Consider the following 22,437-nt stretch of genomic DNA (forward strand, 5'->3'; position numbering starts at 1 on the left):
AATCAGTGAGACTCAAAGCAGTCATAGCCTTTTCTAATGCTGCCAGGACACTATTCTTTAGGGAGGTGGAAACTCTGTTAATCAAGAGTATTTAATTGCAGATAAAAAGAAGAACATGTGCAACAAACAAGCTATGATCACCTGCTTACTGTTCATCCCCATTCAACGAAGAATGGCAAAAACCAAAGGACAGACTTCTGCACATAGGCACAAACGAGTTGGCTACACGCATTAAGAACTGAAAACATCTGCCTGTGCCACAGTTTTATTTTCACATTTTGCTTCACATCCTGTCCCACAGATCAAAGGCTGCCTTAAGCCACATTTCATCTTGATAGTTAGAGCATTCAGGCAGAAAAGTGAACTTGAGTCTTCCATGTACTGGCTGAAAGTCCACAGCTAAAAAAAGCACAGGTGTTTCATAATTTGAGCCTCCCAAACCTTCTGCAACCAAATCACCTTGTAAATTAGATATGAATTTGTGAACAGTTGGGGGACCACCAATTACATACTCTTGTAGTGAACTTACCAGGGGGGAAAAAAAGAAAAAAAAAAAGTCATGGTAAGGTTTGCTAGGGAGTTTAAGCCCTTGTTTGGTTGTTTTGGTTTGGTTTTTTCCCTCTGAAATTTGTAAGCAAAACCTTAATTTTAAAAGCAGCTTCTATTCTGGACTCAAACTACCCATGCCTGATGGCATCACTTTAAATATTAAATATGCCAGCCTTGCTGAAGACATATTTTTGGCAGTGTCATGTAATACATCAGACATGGCAAACTTATACAAAGTACAATTGCTTCACTTGGACTAGTCAAGTTCCTAGCCCTGCAAGCCAGTAGTTAAAATAAATCATAGCAAATCTTTCTATTGTGTGTGTGTAAATCTGCTTTTACTTCCAGGCTAGGTAGTGATGGGGGGACAAAGAGGGGCTGTTTCCTGGCATGGAATGGTTGGTGTTACTTTGGGCTGCCAGCAGCCTGCAGCTCTGAAGCACCTGGTGTGATCAAACTTTTGTCTCATAGATAACTCACCATTTACTCACGGCAGAAAGCAGTTTTAAGCTCATGAGCTTGAGACTACTCAACTAGACAGAACTGCATAATTTTGCCAAAAGACATCAACACCTGCTGACTTGACTGTACTAATTTCATAGCAGAGAGTGAAAAAGAGAGTATGTAGGTTGTTTGGAAAAAGTGGGGACTGTCTTGTGTTTAGAGCAGAATGCAGAAAAAAAAATCAAAGTTATAGAAATGTAACATGATGGTTTCAACTTTACAGTAGAATTGCCTTCTTTTATTGTGCTATAAATAGTGATGCTTTACAAGACAGGTGAAACAGTTCCCCATTCACAAAGGCTTAGGCTGAATCAGTTCAAGCTCTTCTCGAGGTAAGCAATGAGAAGTGCAGAAAACAGGCCCAGGATTAAGAAAATAAAAAGACTGGGATAAAGCTCACAGGTCAAAGGATCATGAAGGGGAAGGCAGGAGCCAGTGAGAGGAAATGGCTCAGCTGTGCAGTCTTTAAAAAAGTGAAGATGGATGCTTTCACTGATACTGAAAGTGGAAGGAAGCTTGGGACAGGAGCAGTTTGAAAAAGAAAATTGAAAGAATGGGAGTCTATTACTGTGCTGAGGCTGGAGCCAGAGACAAACAGATTGTAATGGCTACACAGAAGATGGAGATGATTCTTTGACCAAATGCATGAAGACTTGCCACAAATCTACTTGCTGCTCCTCCTCCTGCCATGTAATGGACCTGGAGAAATGATGTTTTCTCTATAGGTTAATTTAGAAAGAGGGTTTTGAGAATGCTCAATTTTTAAAAATCTGATGAACAATTCCTCATTTTCCTTCTAGAAGAAGTTTTAAAATGGGGACTACAACTATTTTGCACAGTGCCAGACTATGATGTCTGTGGTGGTTTTAGGCTATGCCTTTAAAATTTAGTTAACAGACTTTGAGCAGAAAAGTAGAAAAATATAAATAAATTACTACTGGGTGTAAAAAGGAAAACAAAAGATTATTCTAAACACATTCATTAGCTAAATATCTGGAATAAGAGAAGCTGTACCATAACAATTCTTCCCTTTTCTCTTCTGATCTCTGGCTGGTTTTGCTTCGCCCAGGAGACATAACCTGCTTACTGGCTGGCTTTGGCTAAGTCTGACTTCTCTGCTCCTTTCTCTTGTCCCTTTTGTACAGGCAGGTAAGGGAATATGGAAGGAGAAGCTAGTAGCTTCCCCTGGTCCTTGGCCAGGGTGGTCCTTGTGCTGTTTATTAATTGTAACTACCTGCATAATGTTGTAAATACTGTATATTTTGTATATATTCATTGCATTCCATTGTAGAGTGCAGGTTTTGCTTGTAAATACAGCTTCATTTGCTTCTAACTGAGTTGGTTTGGCAAAAGTTAATGCTGGGGGGAAACTTCAACCCACCACAGCTGTCTCATTTTGATGAATGATACAATAAAAGCACACCCACAGCACAGGCTATTCAGCTATGTGATTTAGGCAGCAATTAAAGATTTTTGAATGATTTTGTGTTTAACAATTGGAGAAATGGGATCAGGCTGTACAGTTACTGTTGTGACTTTGTGACTTCTTAAATAAATCTTACTTTAGTAAATAGGTGGCATCTACTAAAATGGTGAGACCAGTGAGACCAGCCTTACAGGGAGTGACTGCCAAGTGGAACAAGGAAAAAGCTGTGCCAAAAGCTTGACATTGAAAGAAATGGAGAAGTGCCAGTAGGCTTTCTACCCACAGCAAAGAACAAAGGTTGCAACTAATACAAGCTGTGGTCTTTCTTGCAGAGGCCACTGCCTCATTACTGCCAGAGGTGAAGCAACTGTTAGGAAACAAGCAGGAGTCTCAGCCAGGACTTGCAAGATGTCTCAGAATGCACCAGGTTGGAAAGGACTCTTCAGGGTCATCTTGTCCAGCCTCGCTGCAGTAAGCAGAGACATCATCAACTAGATCAGGTTGCTCAGGGGCCCATCACGTTTGACTTTGAATGTCTCCAGGGATGGGGCCTCCATCACACCTCTGGGCAACTTGTTCCAGTATTTCACCACCCTCATTGTAAAGAACTTCCTTCTTATATCCAACTGAAATATCATCTGTTTCCGTTTGAAACCACTGTCCCTTGTCCTATCAATACAACCCCTCCTAAAGAGTCCCTCCCCAGCCTTCCTGAAGGTCCCCTTCAGATATTGAAATGCAGCTATATGGTCTCCCTGGAGCCTTCTCTTCTCCAGGCTGAAAAGCCCAGCTTTCTCAGCCAGTTCTCATAGGAGAGGTGCTCCAGCCCCCTGATCCTTATTTTGTAGGGGCAGTACTCCAGGTGCGGTCTGAACAGAATAGAGTGGCAGAATCACCTCTTGACTTGCTGCCCACGCATCTTTTGATGCAGCCCAGGATGCAATTTGCCTTCCAGGTTGCAAATGCACACTGCTGGCTCATGTCCAGCTTCTCATTCACCAGCACCCCCAAGCCCTTTTCTGCAGGGCTGCTCTCAATCTCATCATCCTCCAGCCAGTACTGGTAATGAGGATTGCCCCAAGTGCAGGACCCTACACTTTGCGTTACTGAACCACACATGATTCTCCTCAGCCCACCTCTCCAGCCTGTCGAGGCATCTTGTTCTTCAGTCTTGTCAACTGTACCACTCAGCTTGGTATCATCTGCAAATTTGCTGGTCACAGAATCAGTAAGGTTGGAAAAGACCTCATCAAGTCCAACCTGTCACCCAACACCTCATGACTACTAAACCATGGCTTCAAGTGCCATATCCAATCCCTTTTTGAACACCTCCAGGCATGGTGACTCTACTACCTCCTTGGGCAGCACATTCCAATGGCCAACAACTCTTTCTGTGAAGAACTTTCTCCTCACCTCAAGCCTAAACTTCCCCTGGTGCAGCTTTAGACTGATGGTACACTTAATCTCACTGCTTGTATCATTGATGAAGATATTGAACAGCACTGGTCCCAATATGGACCCCTGAAGGATGTCACTTGTCACCTGTCTCCATTTGGATATCAAGCCACTGATTATTACTCTATGTGATCATCCAACCAATTCCTTAGGCACTGGACAGTCTACCCATTAAATCCTTCTCCCTCCAGTTTACAGAGAAGGATGATGTGGGGGACTATGTCAAAAGCTTGACAGAAGTCCACAGACAGATGACATTTGTTGATCTTCCCTAAGATCCGGAAACCTCTTCACACTAGTCCCACCATTTCTACTGCAGTTTAATTCCTGTTCCTAAAACTTCTCCATAAAGTAGTAGTGTTGGTTGGTGTAAAAGGCTGGTAGTATCTCTGAACTCAAGCTGAGATGCTGATAACAGCTGAAGCTGATGAAGAGTTGCTTCTACCAGCCTAGTAACCTAGAAAACAGCCTCTTTGCATGTGCCCAGCATAGGCCCATATTGCTTCATGACCTGCTCTAATCAGCCCTCTCTCCATGAAGAACCACAGGAGAATCACAGAATTTAGGCTGGAAAAGATCATTAGGATCACCAAGCCCAATTACTAATACACTACTAAGTGCACTGCTAAACCATCCCCAACTGCCATGTCTACATGCCTTTTATACATCTCCAGGGATAACCATTCAACTGCTTACCTGGGCAGCCTGTTCCAGTGCTTGACAACCACTTCATCAAGGATTTTTTTCCTAATGTCTAGCCTAAATCTCCCCATGCATAACTTGACACTGTTTCCTCTCATCCTGTCACTTGCTGCTTGGGACAACAGACCAGTACCACCTTGCTACAACCTCCTTTCAGGTAGCTGAAGAGAGAGAGTTCTCCCCTCAGCCTCCTCTTCTCCAAACTAAACAATCCCAGTTCCCTCAGCTGCTCCTTGCAGAACTTGCTGAAACTTACTGAGGGTGCACTGAATCCAGATCACTGAGAAAGACCAGTGAAAGACTGGCCCCAAAACTAAGCCCTGGGGAACACCACTTGTGACTGGTCAACTGAATTTAACTTCATTCAGTGCCAATCATTTGGCCCAGTCAACCAGTTTTTAACCCAGCAAAGCATCCTTCCAACTAAGCCATGAGCAGCTGGTTTCTCCAGGGGAATGCTGTGTGAGATAGTGTCAAAGGCTTTTGTAAAGCCCAGAATAACATCCACAACCTTCCTCTTATCCACTAAGCAGGTCACCTTGTCATAGAAGGAGATCAGGTTCATCAAGAAGGACCTGCACTTCCTGAATCCATGCTGATCAGGCCTGACCACCTGGTTGTCCCACATGTCTGTGCAACAGTACTCAAGATGATCTGCTCCATGACCACCCTTGGCAATGAAGTCAAACTAACAGGTCTGTAGTTTCCTGGATGCTCTTTCTGGCCCTTCCTGTAGACAGGTGTCACATTTACTGATCTCCAGTCAGCTGGCTGTTTAGCTAGGACTGCTGGTAAATGCTGCAAAATGGCTTTGAGAGCATCTCCACCAGCTTTCAGTACCCTTGGGTAGATCCCACCCAGCCACACAGACCTATGTGGGCCCAACTGGTGCAGCACATTGCTAACCATTTCCTCTTGGATTATGGGGGTTTCATTCTAATCCCTCTCCCCATCTTACAGCTCAGGAGACTTGGTACCAAGAAAACAACTCTCTCTACTACTAAAGACTGAGGCAAAGAAGGCATTAAGTACCTTGGCCTTTTCTTCATCCTTGGTTACTGTGTTTCCTCCTACATCCAACAAAGGACAGAGATTCTCTTAAGTCTTCCTTTCATTGCTAATACATTTGAAGAAACATTTCTCTTTGTCTTTAATAGTAGAAGAGAGATAAAGTTCTAGTTGAGCTTTGGTCTAATCTTCCTATGCAAACTCACAGTATCTTTGTGCTCCCTCCTGAGTGGCCTGCCCCTTCTTCCAGATGTCATAAACTCTCATTTTTAACATGAGTTGCAGCCAAAGCTCTGTGCAGCCAGGCTGGTCTTCCTGGCTGGCTGGCAGTCTTTGAGCACAAGGATGGCCTGCTTTTGTGCCTCTAAGACTTCCATCTTGAAGAATGTCCAGGCTTCCTGGACCCCTTGGCACTTCAGGGCTGCCTCCCAAGGGACTCTGTCAACCTGTTTTCTAAACCTCCTTGGTTTCTTCTGTGCTGCCCTCTGCTTTTGAGAATTGCTCCTCACCAGACTGGTCAACCAAACTCAAAGGACATGTTGACATTTGACTGTTGCTAACTGGGCAAAACCTGTGATTAGTTTTTTTCCTGCTGCTTCTATCCTACCTCTTCTCCATCATTTCATGTGGTACATGTGCTACATTAAGAGCTTGGCCAGTTAGGAGGCATTTTATCTCCATCACTTGCTGTGCCTGGCACACAGGCTTTGCTGTGCACAGGTGGATGTAATGCCGTTTGCTATTCTTGAAAGTAAGACTGTCCCTGGGTTCAGAGGAGAATGGCTCCTTGCATGTTTCTCTGCTCAGGCTGAGCTGAAGTCTGCACCCAAGACCTCTTTGGTGTAGGAGGTTGCTACTGAAAGGCCACACAATATTGATGACATCCTCATTCATTCTACTTTTGTGCTGTGGCACACCAAGCTCTGAGTATCCAAAGGACCTTTTAACATATTAGAAAAGCAACACAAAGTTTTCAGGATGCTGCAAGCATCCTCTGTGCATAAGGACGGCTGTTAAAACCCACAAATCACAGTGAATTTGCTATACCAGCACAGATCCTTTGTGTTTGAGAAGTGTGTGGTATTGCTTGGTCTCCTGATGGAGCAGAATTTTAGCCCCAACACACAATAAGCAGAGAGTAACCTTTCATTGTTTGAGAGCTGAGCGTGTTGCACAGACACACTCAGACAAAGGGGAAGCCCGTATCATGGAACGGTCAGAACAAATTCCATTAACCATAAGGCACACTTTGAGGCTCATCATAACTAAATCAAAGACATTAAAAAGTGCATCATCCAATACTGTCCATGGATGCTGTGGTCCGTTCTGGAGCCAGTTTACATTGCTTATACTGGGCTCCACTTGCTTCCCTAGAGGACTATGCAGGAACTCCTGGAGACATCAGAAGGAATTACAGAAATAGTAACACCAGGGTAATTCAGGACTGGGGAAACCTTACCCTGCAGTGGGACAGAGGATCAGGTGGAATCTACATTTAGGATACAGGGCTATGAGAAGCCAGAAAACTATTGCCCCTTTCTGTGTTGATTTTTGTCAAAGATGCCAACACCTGAGCAGGCAACCTTATCAACTCACTGATATTAGTCTTTTTTCATGTCTGCAACATGACCATTGGAGATATCACTCTCTTTAAAACCAGTTCTCTGTGTACTTTGTGCTGAGAATAACACATAACAGTGTAATGAGATCTCTGAACAGACCACCTGACTATCATTGCCATCACGCTGCTTGCTGGGGATAGGCTTTGCTATAGCAGGTAGTTGTTATGTTAGTCTCTTCTCCCAGGCGGCCAGTACCAGAACAAGAGGACACAGTCTCAGGCTGCGCCAGGGGAGGTTCAGGCTAGATGTTAGGAAAAAGTTCTATACAGAAAGAGTGATTGCACATTGGAATGGGCTGCCTGGGGAGGTGGTGGAGTCGCCATCACTGGAGGTTTTCAGGAGAAGACTTGATGGGGTGCTTGGTGCCGTGGGTTAGTTGCTTGGGCGGTGTTGGATTGGTTGATGGGTTGGACGCGATGATCTTGAAGGTCTCTTCCAACCTGGTTTATTCTATGTATTCTATGTATTCTATTCTCATCATTACTTCACTTACTGATTTTTCCCTTCCTTCTGCCAGAGAATCTCAATAATTTGATTAATTTGTTCTGCCTCACAACCTTCTGAGATGCTTCTCATATCTGAGATTACCATAGACTATTGTGGATCAGGGCAAGGAAGACAACATGCAATTTGCAACTCTGGTCTTCTGCTTCACGAGCAAAACACCCATTCAGGCTCCAGATGCTTTGGCTCATTCTCATTACAAAGTAAAATAATTTGTGTAGAAGCAGATCTTCAGGATTAGCTCTCTCTCTTTGATTCTCAAACCTAAAGATGCTGTAAAAATGTGGAGTGCCAAAATGATGCTCAGATATTACAAAATGATTCAGCTACTTTACAGCCTCCTCCTTCACAACTTTTTATCTGAAGCTGTATTATCCAAGAATGGTGTGTGCAACAGAGATGTGAGTGGGTGTGTGTCTGTTGGCTTGTGAGGTGTGTGGGTACCCAGAAGCTTGACCCAGGAGAGCCGGGGGGGTCTGGGAAAGGTCAGTAAAACCCTGCTGCAGTGGCACAACAAATCAAGCAAATTGCAGTGGCAGAAAGACTAGGCTCATTTGTGAACATCATGCCACATCATACTTATATTCATGAGGTCATGCTTTGCTCCCAAGATTTGCTGACTGGAACCTCCCTTTGCTACCTCTCAACCACTTACTCACTCCCTCTTGCCCAGGACTCTCCCTTGAACTCCACTGAATTGCTCTGGTCCAGCTCCTTATAACAGCTTCACTGTTTACCAGTGTCTCATGCACCTCTTCTTTATGGTCTTCTGTTTCTTCTCTAACTAATCTGCAATACTATGCCCATCACACTTGCATATCCTGCCCTCATCTTTGCTGCTCTGTCTGCAGACAGTGCCCTTAACGTGATGCAGCTGTTCACTCTCTCATCCCCTTCAAAAAGAGCCTGGAGAGATCCTGCAGGAAGGAAGCTACAATAAATTTGTGTATGCAATCCTTCTTGTAAATGGAAAGACTAATAACACACAAACGCTTAAATAAATTCCTCCCAAGCCCCAGAAGACTTCCAAGTGGTAGGCTGAACTTCTGTCTTCATGAAGAAAATCAATAGTAGTGGTATATTGCCACTGCACTCCAGCTTCCACATTACTCATGCCCCCCATGCAAAGTACAGCGTGTGTTCAAGGAAATGGGTGCTCCCAGGGGAAGAAAATGGCTTTGTGCACTTAAGGTAATGATGTCACTTGAGGTCGCCATGCAAACAGCTATGGTTATGGAAATGTGCAGTTTTGTCAGCAGAGCTGGAACACTGGGACCTAGCTTAAGAGTTACAGCTTCCTTACAAAATGTATCCCTAATTTACCTACAGAGTTCCTTCCCAGAAACAACAGCTGCTGTACCTAATTAGCATTAATCGCCTTGTTACAGAAGAGCAACTGGGAATAGTACAGTACTTGAGGTACTGACAAAAGGATACACTAATGGCATTGATTTGTCCAGTCTGCTACAATCTCTCCTTATTATTCTCTTTTCCATATGAAAACTCACAAGTCACAAGCTGTGAAGCAAAGTAGGAAGAGACAAAGCAGAGAAGGAGCCACGCATGTGGGCTGTTATCAAGTCATTTAGCCTCGGCAAGGGGCCTCTGCCTGCTCTGCATGGAACTGCATCTCACAGCAGCCATTCATCTTGACCTGTGGCAAGAGCAGCCCTCACCAGTATGGCATCCTTGTTTTAGAACAGCACTGGGAGAGGATGCTCTGCTGTGCATTTGTGGCTTTACAATTGAGATGCTTTAAAACAAGTTCTGAACCCACATCCAACCCTAGGAGACAAAGTTAAATAAACACCAACTGAAAGATCAGTCTCAGGAGCCACATGGGGAGATAAAGGCAGTCCATCTTTTACTGGGATTAGAGACCATCTGTAATGTTTCAACTAAAAATGCACCAGTTCTGTTGTGGGCTTTGTAGTTCTCAGCTCATTGACTGATATTCCCAGTAGCACTCCTCCCTGCTGGTACACCAATTCAATATCTGTTATGAATGCACAGCAGCAGGCCAGAAAGCAGAAGCTAAGACCACAGATATGTCACGAGTCTTTGTCCCCAGGTGGATTATCTCCTCTGTTCACTTCAGTCTCCACCAAGATGGGGCCTAGTCATCAATTAGATCCCCAGTTTTGACCAAGTCAGGCTCACCAGAGAACACCATGCTGTATTTCCCTGTGACAGGGTTTCTGTTGCTTGTTACTTGTTTGAGGTTTTTGAGAATGTTGTTTGTCAACAAGCAAAAACTGATTCAACAGCACAGGTAAAATAATTCAGTGTTTGGAAGTGGACACACCTAGTCAGTGTCTCCATCCAGAAGCTCCGACACGAGTTAGACAGAAATTTGACCTCCACTGCTGTCAACCAAGTTAAAACTTAGGTTTAAACATTATTTGTCAGAGAATGATGTTTTCCACTAAGACTTCCTTTACCTCTCCCTGAGCCATCTGCTTGGCCCAGGCCCTACTACGGCTGTTCACTTGCTCTATCAATAGGTCCAGGTTCCCAGCTGGCAGAATCCCCTTCCTGGCACTAGCTGACCTGCTTGAAGTGCGATCTGCACGGTGTCTCATAAAGGGAAAAAAGCATCATGCTGTAATGCAGCTGGCAGGAAGAATGTGTTAGCACCCTATTATTTAATGAAATAGCTCTGCTCTGTTAGGGTTACAACAGCTTCCTGCCTCTTGAAGCAAGAAGAGTATACATCCATCAGCCTAACCAGAAACTTGAGCTACAGCATCTTGCACCAAAGGCAATTTGTGACACTTGCTTTTCCTTACCTGCCTGACTAGTATCAGCCACTGTGCTATTTGTTATTAAGACAAACACCAGCATGAGATCTAATCTTGGAGGGGAACAAAAGTAGTCAGAAAATTAGGAAAATTGTCTGACACATGTGCAGACAATTTGTTTGTTTGTTTGTTTGGGGGGTTTTTTGTTTACAAGAAGCTTTGCAAAGATGATCTAAAACAAACCCCATAAACATTCTCAAGTCTGCATCAGTATGAACTTGGCTTCCTCTTGGTCATAAGGCAGGAGACCTCATCTGCATGTAACTCAGTCTTAAGGTGGTGCCCAGTTTTCTCAACTTAAACACTAGCCTTTCGCATACTTTCAGGCACTCCACTGAGCAGGCTTCCAAAAACAGTGCCTGATTCTCTATCCAGCCCAAGGAGAGGAGGTGCTTTCAGGTATACCAACAGGTATCTCGGAGGGATAAAGGCTACTATGAGTGTTTCTCTCTGCCTCCCTGTCTCTCTCTATCTGGAGATGAGATTGCAGAGGATTTACTACCAAGCTCCTGGTGTGGTGGATGTACTAGTGAAGATGCCACTGCCACAATCCCTCACCACCACTGTAGATTATTCTGCAGCACTCAAACAGTTGCCATGTTGCCTGTTCTGTTTTAGCAAACTGTGGTATCACTGACTGCTAGGTAAGACAGACTGTCTGGATGGGGATTTCAGCACAAAGAAGGGAAATTAAAAATGCAAAATAGAAAACCAGATGGCATAAGCTTCATTAAAATAATATCTCATCTCCTGGGGATCCCATGAGGATTCATAGCAGATACAGAGCCTCTGAGATTTACACTTAGGGATTATTCTGTTCTTCCCTCTCCTTATCACAACCCTCTTCTGTTATCAAAAGGCTTGTAGTATGTGCTCCATCTGGATATGCCTCCTAATAAGGATCTGCTGGAGACGTCTCTTAAGCACTAAGGCAAACCCAGCCCCTCCAGTGCTGTTGGGAACCTCCTTATCAACTGATTTCAAAGAAAGAAAGAAGAATGGCTGAGCCTTGCAGTTTCTGTCAGAAAGAAAATGCAAGAGCATTAAAAAAAGACATAATATGGGTATAACACCAACAAGGGTTTAAAATTATGAACTACATGAACTGCGAGACATTGTTTCTCCTTGGTGGGAGGTTTTACTGCTCCACTAAGAAGCCAGGTGTAATCTTTAGAGAGTCACTAGAAATATAAGCTACCTGTTGAGTTTTTCTTCTACCTAACTGACCTCCCAAGGAAACACATGGCCAAATGTGTTCTAATTTAGAGGGGGTGAAACAACCAAGGAAAAGACCATTTGAACAGCAGGATAAATCTGTGTTCAGTGTGTGCAGTACAGCACACTCTTTCTGTCAGACTGCAATCACTGCAGCCTCTGGAAGCAGAAGTTGTACTCACGCTGGGTTGGTATTTAATTGAGCTCACTTGAACCAAGCTTCCAGCAAGCACATATGACAGATTTACATACAAAGTGAAAAATGACATTTATCAACCTTCCATCAGAGCATTTGACATTTGAACAATTGATTCTGGTGTAACAGTGAGAAATGTCACTATCCACACAGAAAACCTGCAACAGCATTAAAACTCCAGCTGCTGCCATCCCAAACAATGGCTCTGCCAGTTAAGCTATTAAATATTTATGTACTACCTTAACTTTGTCTAGCCTGAAAGAGATTAAAAAACAAAACAAAACCAAACCAAAAACCCAAATCCACCAATGTTCTGACACATTTAGTGCAGAAGAGACAAAAAATTTCTATTTAGAGTAACAGGGGATAGAGCTGAGAGGTGCAAGCCATTGAATTGCTTGAAAATTTATTTAAAAGGCTGGGCAGATTTTAATGACAGCAGCTGGTGGTGATGTGGATTAAAGGCATGTTACACTGGCCACACACAATACCCTTAGTCTCGATTTGCTCCAGGTAACATGAAGCTGATCTGGGTATGGTTAAGGGTAGAGGTTCAGTCCAAATGCCACTAGATGCTTGCTCATGTAATTGAAAAGGCACACTGTTTCCACAGGAGGAGACAGTGGTTTTTGAGCAGACTTCTCCCTGAAGACAAGGCAAGAAAGTGCTCATTAGCCTTGCAAGACAATTGCTCTTAAGCAGGTGGGTTTCACCTTCATAAGCTTACTGTGGTAAGTATTCACTGGGCAGGTTATTCACTGGAAAGGAGATCCTGGCAATGGTAAAGATCCATCTACTCCTAAAACTGTTCAGATTCTTCCAACACCTCCTTTTGTCCCTTCACTAATGGAGGGTACCATTCCACAGCAGCTAAATGAAATCAGTTTATCCCTATGTGGAAAAGTAGTAGTTGTAAATCATTCTGTTGTATGTGATTCTTGGAGAGGAGATGTCAAGCTCTGCAGGAGTGTGACTATGGAGTATTTTTGTGTATTAGTCTGTTTTAATAGTTACCTTGCAATCAACTAATGTAACAACTAATTGAAGGAAGGCTTCCCCTTCCTTACTCATCTCTTGATTGGTAAATTCCAGTTTGCAGCACACTGTTATATTATTCTATGTCCCAGTTTTCTCTATGGTATTTCTGAGTCTTTGTGGTACTGAAGTCTCTCAAATATACTAAGACTAAATTTTATATGCAGACCCCTACTTTTTGTTCCAAGGTCATTAATGAACATATAAATGAAATGACTGTCGCAGAACTGAGGTTTGCAACAGATATGCCCCAAATTATCTTTTCAATTCAATTTGCATGAATTGAACTTGTTATCTTTGAATCCAAATCTATTTCCTATGATCAGGTTTCCTTCAATGTCCTCATGACTTACCAAAGCATTTCCTGTCACATCAGCAAATCTCTGGAGGATGTTTTTTATTGCCAAGACATGCAAAAATATCTCAGACTTATCAATAATAATATCAATTACTCTCCAACCTGATTTCTGATGTTAAATGATCCAAAACAAGACTGCAACCGTGGGACAGATACACTGTCCAAGTTAACTTGTTCATATCATGTATCAATAGCTCACTTTGCCACATAATCTTGTTGCATTTGCATATCCAGCTTTCTGCCTTCTCCTTCCCAGACACTCTTTCAAGTGAGATCTTGTCTATTCAACTACTTTTCCTTTTCAAACTATGGACCAATTCTGTGACTTTTTTTCTTCACTACTATGACCAGATTTGTGATTATTCAATTTATGACATACTCAGGGAGAGCCTTGAAACTACTCCCCAGCCTTTGCCTTGTGTTTCTTTAAGGCTCCTCTTATAAATGAGGCCAACACTATAGCATGCAGTAGTAGTGCAGGTCCTTGAGTGAAATGTCTCTGTTGAGAGCACCTCTTCATAACCACATACCAGCACCCAAACTTTCCTAAATCTTCATCAAACCTTAACTGGCAGGTGACCTTCACCATCACCCATTTGGTAGGGGCCAGAGCTATGCTGTCAAATACGTGGGCACCTACCTGCTTCAGAGCATTACCCAACATGGCATAGACACCTCATTCAGTTCCAGTAGCATCCTCTCAATGCCATTTGTTCTGATTTGAAGAACAACCAGGCAGCTGCCTCCTGCTCCTATTGAGAAATTTTCTAGATTTATATTCCCATTTTTGGAAATCTGAGTAGAAAGCACAGTTTCTTTGACTTGTCCTTCATCAGGTTCTTGTGGTGGTGAAGCCCAATAGTCAGTCAGGTTTTGGAGGCAGGACACCATGTGTGAAGTCCTCTTATAAGCATCAGCCTTCCGACGAAGCAAATTAGGTGATTCTGCTTACAGAACTTAGAAAATATTGCTCAGAAATACCTCAAGTATTTGTCTGTGAACCTTTGCAGACCTACACACCCTCCACCTCACAGTAACACAGCTCTATAATTTTCCAGTACTAGCCCAAGTCCCTTCAGTTCACAGTCATTCAGGCTCCTCTTCATTTTATGATCCCTCTATGTGGCCAAGCCTTGATCTTAGTTTGATAAAAAAGTGTATATTTAAAAAGATATGTCTACCCTTCAAGGCATAACTTCCTTCCTCTACAACTGCCCAAGACACAGTCTTTATGAGTTTGTAGGTCAATTCCCTAGCAGAAGAACCACAATGAAAGAAGTGCTCTCTGAGTTGTTTGAGCTGAGCTGGCATGCTCAGCCACATGCACAGAGATCTCCCTACAATCCCATGAGCATGTCACTCTATTTCAGACGTTGGATTCAGTCTTTTCACTCTCTGTCAGTAAAGACTCACCTAATTTCACTTGAAGTGGGGACGGCTTATAGTTCATGGCTACAGTCTCTCCCTCTCTTGTATCACAATCTCTGTCCGAAATAGATGCAGCTGTTGGATCCTGTTAAGAAAGAAAATGAAACAAAACAGAATAGTTTAGCTAAAAGTATGCAGTCTCTAGCTGGCTGATAGGTGAGTCCATTCCCACCCACATCCAGAAGAAGCAGACACCATGTTACTGTTTTGAATAGCCAAAACCCAGGAGCAAAATACAGAACCGGAAGTGTATTTAAGTATGCTAAAAGCACATCTGGAAATGGTAGATTTCGACACCAGGCTTACATGATAAATGATGCTGGGAATATCATGTAGAGGGTGTCTCATGAGTTCAAATCATCCTGGCCTGGCAGTAGTTTCAAACAATTATGATGTAATGACTCTTCAGGGCATTGCATGAAATGCATTTATAGTTTCAGCTACACTCCAAGTGGATCAGTCAACCTCATGATTAGACCTAAACACCTCATCACCACTCATCCAACTCAGAGGAAATGAGGACTGAGTGAGTAGAATTTAGTCTCTGGTGCCTCTTGGAAAAGGGATGAAGAAGTCTATACTTCCCCTGTTGGAACTACTTTGTGGCTAACAGTATGTAACAGTACCTAACCATGGCTAACAGTATCTGTGAGCACATCACCTTTCATTGTCACTTGTAAGCCCCTCTCAAAACCAAAGCTCCCCAACATGGAGTTTACTTTATCATGCAAGAACCTAATCCAGGCAGCATTATACTCTATGGTACAGCACAGCAAAGGATTCAGAGAGAGACAAATGAGCAATTCAAGTTGTTCTACAACTGCTGAAAGTATTCAAAATCCTTTCACAGCAAACCTCAAAGCTGCTGGAACTATCTTTACTTAATGTCATAGTGAAAATGAAAATTGGTTTTCAAACATACTTCATCCAAGGTAGGAGCTAGAAACTAAATTGAACATGCATATATATATATACATACACACACACACATAAATGTGTGTGTATGTAAATTTGGATTTATAATAGGCACAGCTGAAGAAGCCACCAGTTTTGTACGAAATGGAACAAAGCATCAGAAGCTAAACACTAGAAAATATTATTCCAAACTAGTGAATTGGTATTACCCATCTCTCAGTTTCTGGAGTTTGCATTTTGTACACAATTTCTTACATTTTGGCACTGACAATAGTACACAGGGCAGAGTCACTGAGTTTCAAAGTAAGGTACCTCTGCCTCCTCATGTCAGTAAATAAATAAGTAAATCACCTGGTGAGACACTGCCCCTTCCTCCCCGGTGCACATGAACTCTTTTTAATACACTGTGCTCATGAGATAAAACATGAGTCTTGAATTAGACTCTATTTTAATAGGAAATTGGTAAATAATAGATGGAGGGTTATGCTGTTTTATCAAAATTCTGCTTCTTTGCACTATGCAGTTGACTTTGAATATACTTGAAATGGATGGTGCTTACAAGACTTTGCATTCAGTGACATTCATCAGACAATGCTGAACCATGTGCAATTCCTTCCACTTTAATTGGCCATTCTTGCACTTTCCCCTCTAATGTGGTAGTTTAATGACTGGTTAAAAAGGTTGGACCAGGTTGCAAACAAGCCAGTCTCCAGAAGAACATAGTTAGCCATTTATCAGTATCACTAAGGTTGGAAGAGACCTCAAAGATCATCAAGTCCAACCTGTCACCACAGACCTCATGACTAGAGTAGGGAGGACACTACTGCCCACTGCAGGCTTGAACTCACAACCTTCCCATTAAGGGTCTTATGTGCTACCAACTGAGCCACAACTACATCATTATGATGAATCATATTAATTTTAGGTTAAAAGTCCTACTTTAATAACCACACTAAAATGATACCATACAGCAGTTGAAGAGCAAGAATACAGCAGTTGAAATGAAACAAGACTAAACCCAAAGTGGTACACTGAAGAAAAACCAGTATCAACTTCATAAATGAAAATGATAAGCTACAGCTAGCTACTGTCACTCAAGGAAGACATCTTGGATGACAGTTTCCATCAGATGACTAGTTAGACAGACCAAGACTCTTCAGCTAGAGAGAGAAAAAGAATGGGAGCTATCTATGGGAGAAGCCTCAGTAATTCTGAGTGGGATAAGAAGGTGAGTAAGGAGGACCTAGCCCTTTTTTTCTACAAGCATGAGATGCCAAATGGCACTTAACACACAGCATCTGAAAACAAACAGCATCAGCAGGAATGATGTGCTGCTCAGGAAATGGTGAGAAAAATTCATGGAAGCAACACCCATCAAATCCACAAGTGCTGCTTCTGGCTCAGGCTGTTCCCAGGCACAGATCATTGGAGAGAATCATGGAAGCATCACTGCAGGTTCACTTGGCTCTTCTCCTCTTGGGGTCACAACACAGGAGTGAGGCTTTCAATCTGACTTGAAATAGCCACCCTTGTTTTCTGCGTCAGAACCTAGTCTATGATCTCAGCTGAAGACCAGTTCTTTTGGTATCCTTCTAATATGGCATGGGTCTCAAACACACCTTGAGTCCTGTGTCCAGTTCTGGGCCCCTCAATTTAGGGAAGATGTTGAGTTGCTAGAACGTGTCCAGAGAAGGGCAACAAAGCTGGTGAGGAGTTTAGAGTGCAAGCCCTATGAGGAGAGGCTGAGGGAGCTGGGGTTGCTTAGCCTGGAGAAGAGGAGGCTCAGAGGAGACTTTATGGCTCTCTACAACCACCTGAAGGGAGATTGTAGGCAGGTGGGGGTTGCTCTCTTCTCCCAGGCAACCAGCACCAGAACAAGAGGACACAGTCTCAAGCTGCATCAGGGGAGGTTTAGCCTGGATATTAGGAAGAAGTTCTTCACAGAAAGAGTGATTGGCCATTGGAATGAGCTGCCCAGGGAGGTGGTGGAGTCACCATCACTGGAGGTGTTCAGGAAGAGACTGGATGGGGTGCTTGGTGCCATAGTTCAGTTGATTAGATAGTGTTGGATGATAGGCTGGACTCGATCTCAAAGGTCTTTTCCATCCTGGTTAATTCTATGCTATTCTATTCTATTCAGATGAAGAGGCCTATCCTGTAGGAAAGGATATTCATGTAAATGACCAGATAATACAAAGGACACCGGCATTTCCCAGACAAGCTAAAACCTGTCCAAGAGGGATATGCAAAGCAGTAAGTGACATCACCTGAGTCCAGGCTTCCCAGATGAGAATTTTTTCTCTGACATTCTGGTAAAAGGCAGGATACAGACATTTTTAAGGAGCATGCCTCCAAGAGCTGGATGCTTCCTAGTGGTAGGACAAATAAGTCCTTGAAGACTCAATCTGCTGGCTGCAGGAATGCATGGAAGTAGACATAGTCTGATAAAGAATACAATGTGATGGCCATGTATGACATACCTTCTGTGCTGGTGCAGTCCAGCATAGAGCTGCAGGAGACCACAGTGGGCCTGGCCACCAGGATGAAACCTAGCTTAATTGTTAAAATTATGCTTAAAGCTCTTACTCGGAAGCCGACATGCTGGCAGTAGCTATTCCTTGTGGATAATCTGCCAGTGACATTAGACATCTGTTTGCATAAGCAGAAGGCAAGGAGAAATATTCTGAAGTGTCTTCAAGTGTTCAGGTTCTGTTCCTGAACCAGAAGACTCAGCTGGAGCAATCTCAAAGCTGAGCTCTAGACAAAACAAATACAACAAGCTTTCTAGACCTCCAGAAAAAATAAAGATTAATTCCAAAGGTGATTCATTTCATTCTGCCTTAGACACTCATCTCAAAAGGAGATGAATCAGTCTTGACTTGCTCCTCCTGCTCACTACAGAGGAGACCTAGCAACAGGTGGAGACCACACCCCTGCCTCTGACACTGGAGCTGAGACACAGCAACAGAAGCCATAACAACGCCAGTCCACAACAGGAATTAATCTCTGAAGTTTGGAGTAACACTTTTATGCCCCAGCAGCCTGACACCTCTACAGTGGACTGTCAGAGGAACAATTTCAGGCCACCCATCAGACCCTTGACTTGCACAGGGTGATCCCAAAGCACCAGTATCATCTGAATGACCACTGCTGGTACATGGAGCTGCTCCTTCCAGTGAGTAACACAGATCCAAAAGGAAACCCAACAGGGCCAGAGACAGAGTTCTCAGTGCCAGGGGTATCTATCCTGGACCCAGGAATGCTGAGGCTCTTTCATATTTCCTATCCATCACTTCATATACATTCTGCAGCACGGAACAGGACCCCATAGTAACATTCCCAGCTATGAGAACAGCATTCCCACAGCAACTCAGCTGGAGGTGCCTTTTTGCACACACTTTGCTTCTGTGCATGCTGAACGGGTGCATTTCTCTCTACATAGCCCATTCACTCATAGAAACGTTTGACTAATTAGCCTTTTGCTTGTGCACACTAAGAATCACTGCTGGCTTTCACTATTGTAGTTCAACCCCAACCTCAAAAGCCTCAGCTATGCTGTGTGACCAGTCCCAGCTCAGGTGATGTGATCTCGCTCTGCTTGCTGTGAGGAACACAACACTCCCAATCCAAAGGCAAGTGCCAAGATGTGGCTGCAGGGGCTTTATGTGGCTATGAGAATGTAACATATTTTTTTACTCCTGAGGCCTCCTTATGTCTTCATTCCAAGGTGAAAAATATTATCAATCAAGCCACTGCATCGTTTGGCTGAGCCCAGAGTTCAACCAAAGCTTTCTCCCCGTACGCTTACAGCTTCACTGGGCATGAACAACCGCAGCATTCAAATGGTGGGGCAGCTCCTTACTAGTTGGCATTTTCCTGTAGGCTCTACACAATTGCCCTCCTGCTACATACAGCTACATCCACTGGGTTGTGTACTACCTGGCACTATTGAACACCAGAAATTAGTTCCAGTGAACCTTCATGCAACAGAGGGGCTGTCAACCCTCAGTATGCAGAGACACAAAAGAGAAGCTGAAATCACTTTAAACCAAAATCATGGATTTAAGAAAGATTTCATGCTCAGTAGAGGTTTTATTCTTTCTCTTTTTAAAAATAATTCCTTTCCTTTTTTGCAGTACTAAGCAAGAAACACAACATTTACCATAATGTAACAGGCCAATAGCCTGCCTTTCCCAGTAACCCACACAAGGAGATGGGAAATTAGCCCCAAACAGCCAGCAAACTACAGCTGCATCCTGAGCAGTGGAGCTGAGTGCTTGGTACAAACACATCCTTGCAGCACCTTGTGAATGCAGCTTCCTTTGTCTTCCTTCAAAGTCAACGATTCTGACATCTTGTAAACTTAACAAGCCTCTGCTTTACATCCTGCAAATACTCTGTGAGCCCGAAGTATGTGAAAGGGAATGGGCACACAGTTTACATGGCCTTCAGCTGCCCCTTGAAAACATAAGAGGCATCTTGGTTTCCAGGTATCTGCCCACCCCTCCCAATCCTAAAGAGCAGCCATTTTTACAGCCCTAAGAAAATGTGCCCCACCCTGCTGTCTGTGGGAAATACTGTTATGATGAAAAGCACCTCGGCCTTCACATAAGAGGGGCATGACTGCTCTTACCCTCTGATCTCAAGAAAGACCTGACAGTGGCTTTGCCCATCACTTTTCTCCACAGTTCAGAGGTTTTGGTCTGAACAGCATCAGCTGAGTCAGTATGAGCTTACAAGTACTTACAAGTACTTACAAGTATCATCCAGCTACCTTTGCTTTGCTACAGTACCAATCGGTGATGTCTCCTGTACCACTTGGAAGATACTAGATACAGTGCCAACATGTGACAGCCTACAGCAAGTGCTTGCAGCTCAGCAGACTCCTGCTTTCTGAAGCTGCCCGTGTGGATCACACGCTGCAAACAAACGCTAACAAGACAAACCCAAGTGTTTCACTTCTTTTCCACATCAAACATTGAGGCTGGAAAATTGGAAGGATGTTCTGTGCATAAGAGAGACTGACTCTGAGCAGAAACACAAGCGAGAAACTGCATGCAGCCCAACTACAGGGAGTACCATAGATCACTGAGAACTTTCTATTCTCATGTTGTCATCCCACACTACTGGGCTGTAATATGGCTCCCACTAATAAGTATTTATGCCTTCAGTTGTGCTGCCCTGGGAACAGAAAATCCTATGCCTTTTGCAGATTCACTGTCTCAAGCCACACTACACTAGGTTAACATGGAAAAACTGCAGCTGTAGGCAGCAGGCCTCTGAGAACTCCGATGAGCAAAGGCAGCTATGCAAAACCACGGTCTCACTATTTTGGACAACAGACCTCTTCAGCCTCTCAAACTATTGCCACAACAAAGACATGAGATAACTACGAATGGGAAGTGCTTAAAAAACTACTGGGAACAAAACCACTGGGAATCAAAATGCACATAGCCTGTCTATGCAGGAAACAGCATAGGAGAGCTTTGAAGGCTGTCAGATTCATAGTGCCTAAAGCTGAATCCACCATACAGATGAACAACAGTTAATAGGACCATATTCAGCGAGAATAAGGATTGCATCACAGGAGGATGTATGGCAGGAATGGAACCTACAAACCTCACAAAATACTGTCTCATGCTCTCCTCCAAATCCTTCAGGCTTCATCTTAAGCATGCAGTTTTGGAACCCGGTATTTCAAGGAAGATGTAGTCCCCTCAGCAGTCTTACAGATAAAAGCTAGAAGCTACAACTATGTGGGAACACTGAAAGAATGGGCAGTTTCAGAGAAGAAAGGGGAAGATTAAGGAGTGTTAGAATAGCTGTCTTCAGTTACAGAAAGATCTGCCACAGAGAAAAAGGGAGCAATTTCTTTCTTCAAGCCCTCTCATGTTTCTGGTCACCAAAATAAGAAAAGTTTATCTTAAATTGCAGCTAGATTGCAGGAGATATCAGAGAAAACTGCAAAGGTAAGATTAAGGAGACACTTTTCCCCATGAAATTGTGGAATTGCTTCTCCTGGAGGATTTTAAACCTGTGTTAACAACTGAGCTGATCAGGTTTGGGCAACCTGATCTGGATTTGGCACAATCTGGTAAGATGCCTTTTCTTTTCATGTATTTTTCACCATCTGTCTTAAGAGAAGAGGAGCCTGCCTCTAAGCTAGACTCATTTAGCCAGAACACCAGTTTATTTGGAAAATAAGAGGTTCTCCAAACTCTCCTACCCATTTCTGAGGTCCATGACTGGCCTTCATCTTCTTGTCTGTGTGGGCTGAAGAATATGGTCATTTTCCTAATTCTCACATGTACAATGAACTCTATAATCACAGGGTGACCAGAGTAGAAGGCTTCCAGGAAGACATGGTTGTCACTTTTAGTAAGTTAGATCTATTGCTGGATCCAGAGCACTAACTACTCATCACCACCATCCATTCCAAAGTGAAAATGAATTTATTTTTGGTGATACAGTGACTGATACACTGAAATATATTCTGAGAGCTACTGACTCAGTTTCAATAAAGCAAGAAATAACTTTTACTGACTTTCAACTAGCTCTACCAATGTACCAGTCACCCAACATTGTTTTTCTTTTCTGAGCAACTGCTGAACAGATCTTAATTAACAATAACAAACCAGGCCTCTAAGACCCACTTTAAGATCCAGATTTTGAATCTAATTTATAATTTTATGACAAGCCACTATTTGAAGCCCTTTTTC

The 22,437-nt window shown here is 43.2% G+C and overlaps 1 protein-coding gene across 3 annotated transcripts in view; it reads right to left on the reverse strand.

Moving 5' to 3' along the window:
- FAM219A (family with sequence similarity 219 member A) overlaps nucleotides 1-22,437 on the reverse strand; it is a 104,729-nt gene that overhangs the window by 26,498 nt on the left and 55,794 nt on the right. For all 3 annotated transcript variants that reach the window (XM_054178428.1, XM_054178427.1, XM_054178426.1), the window contains exon 2: nucleotides 14,789-14,888. In XM_054178428.1, the coding sequence (XP_054034403.1) occupies nucleotides 14,789-14,888 (100 nt within the window). The remainder of the gene's footprint in view (nucleotides 1-14,788; nucleotides 14,889-22,437) is intronic.

Source organism: Dryobates pubescens, chromosome Z (genome assembly GCF_014839835.1).
Source record: "Dryobates pubescens isolate bDryPub1 chromosome Z, bDryPub1.pri, whole genome shotgun sequence".
Taxonomy (NCBI): domain Eukaryota; kingdom Metazoa; phylum Chordata; class Aves; order Piciformes; family Picidae; genus Dryobates; species Dryobates pubescens.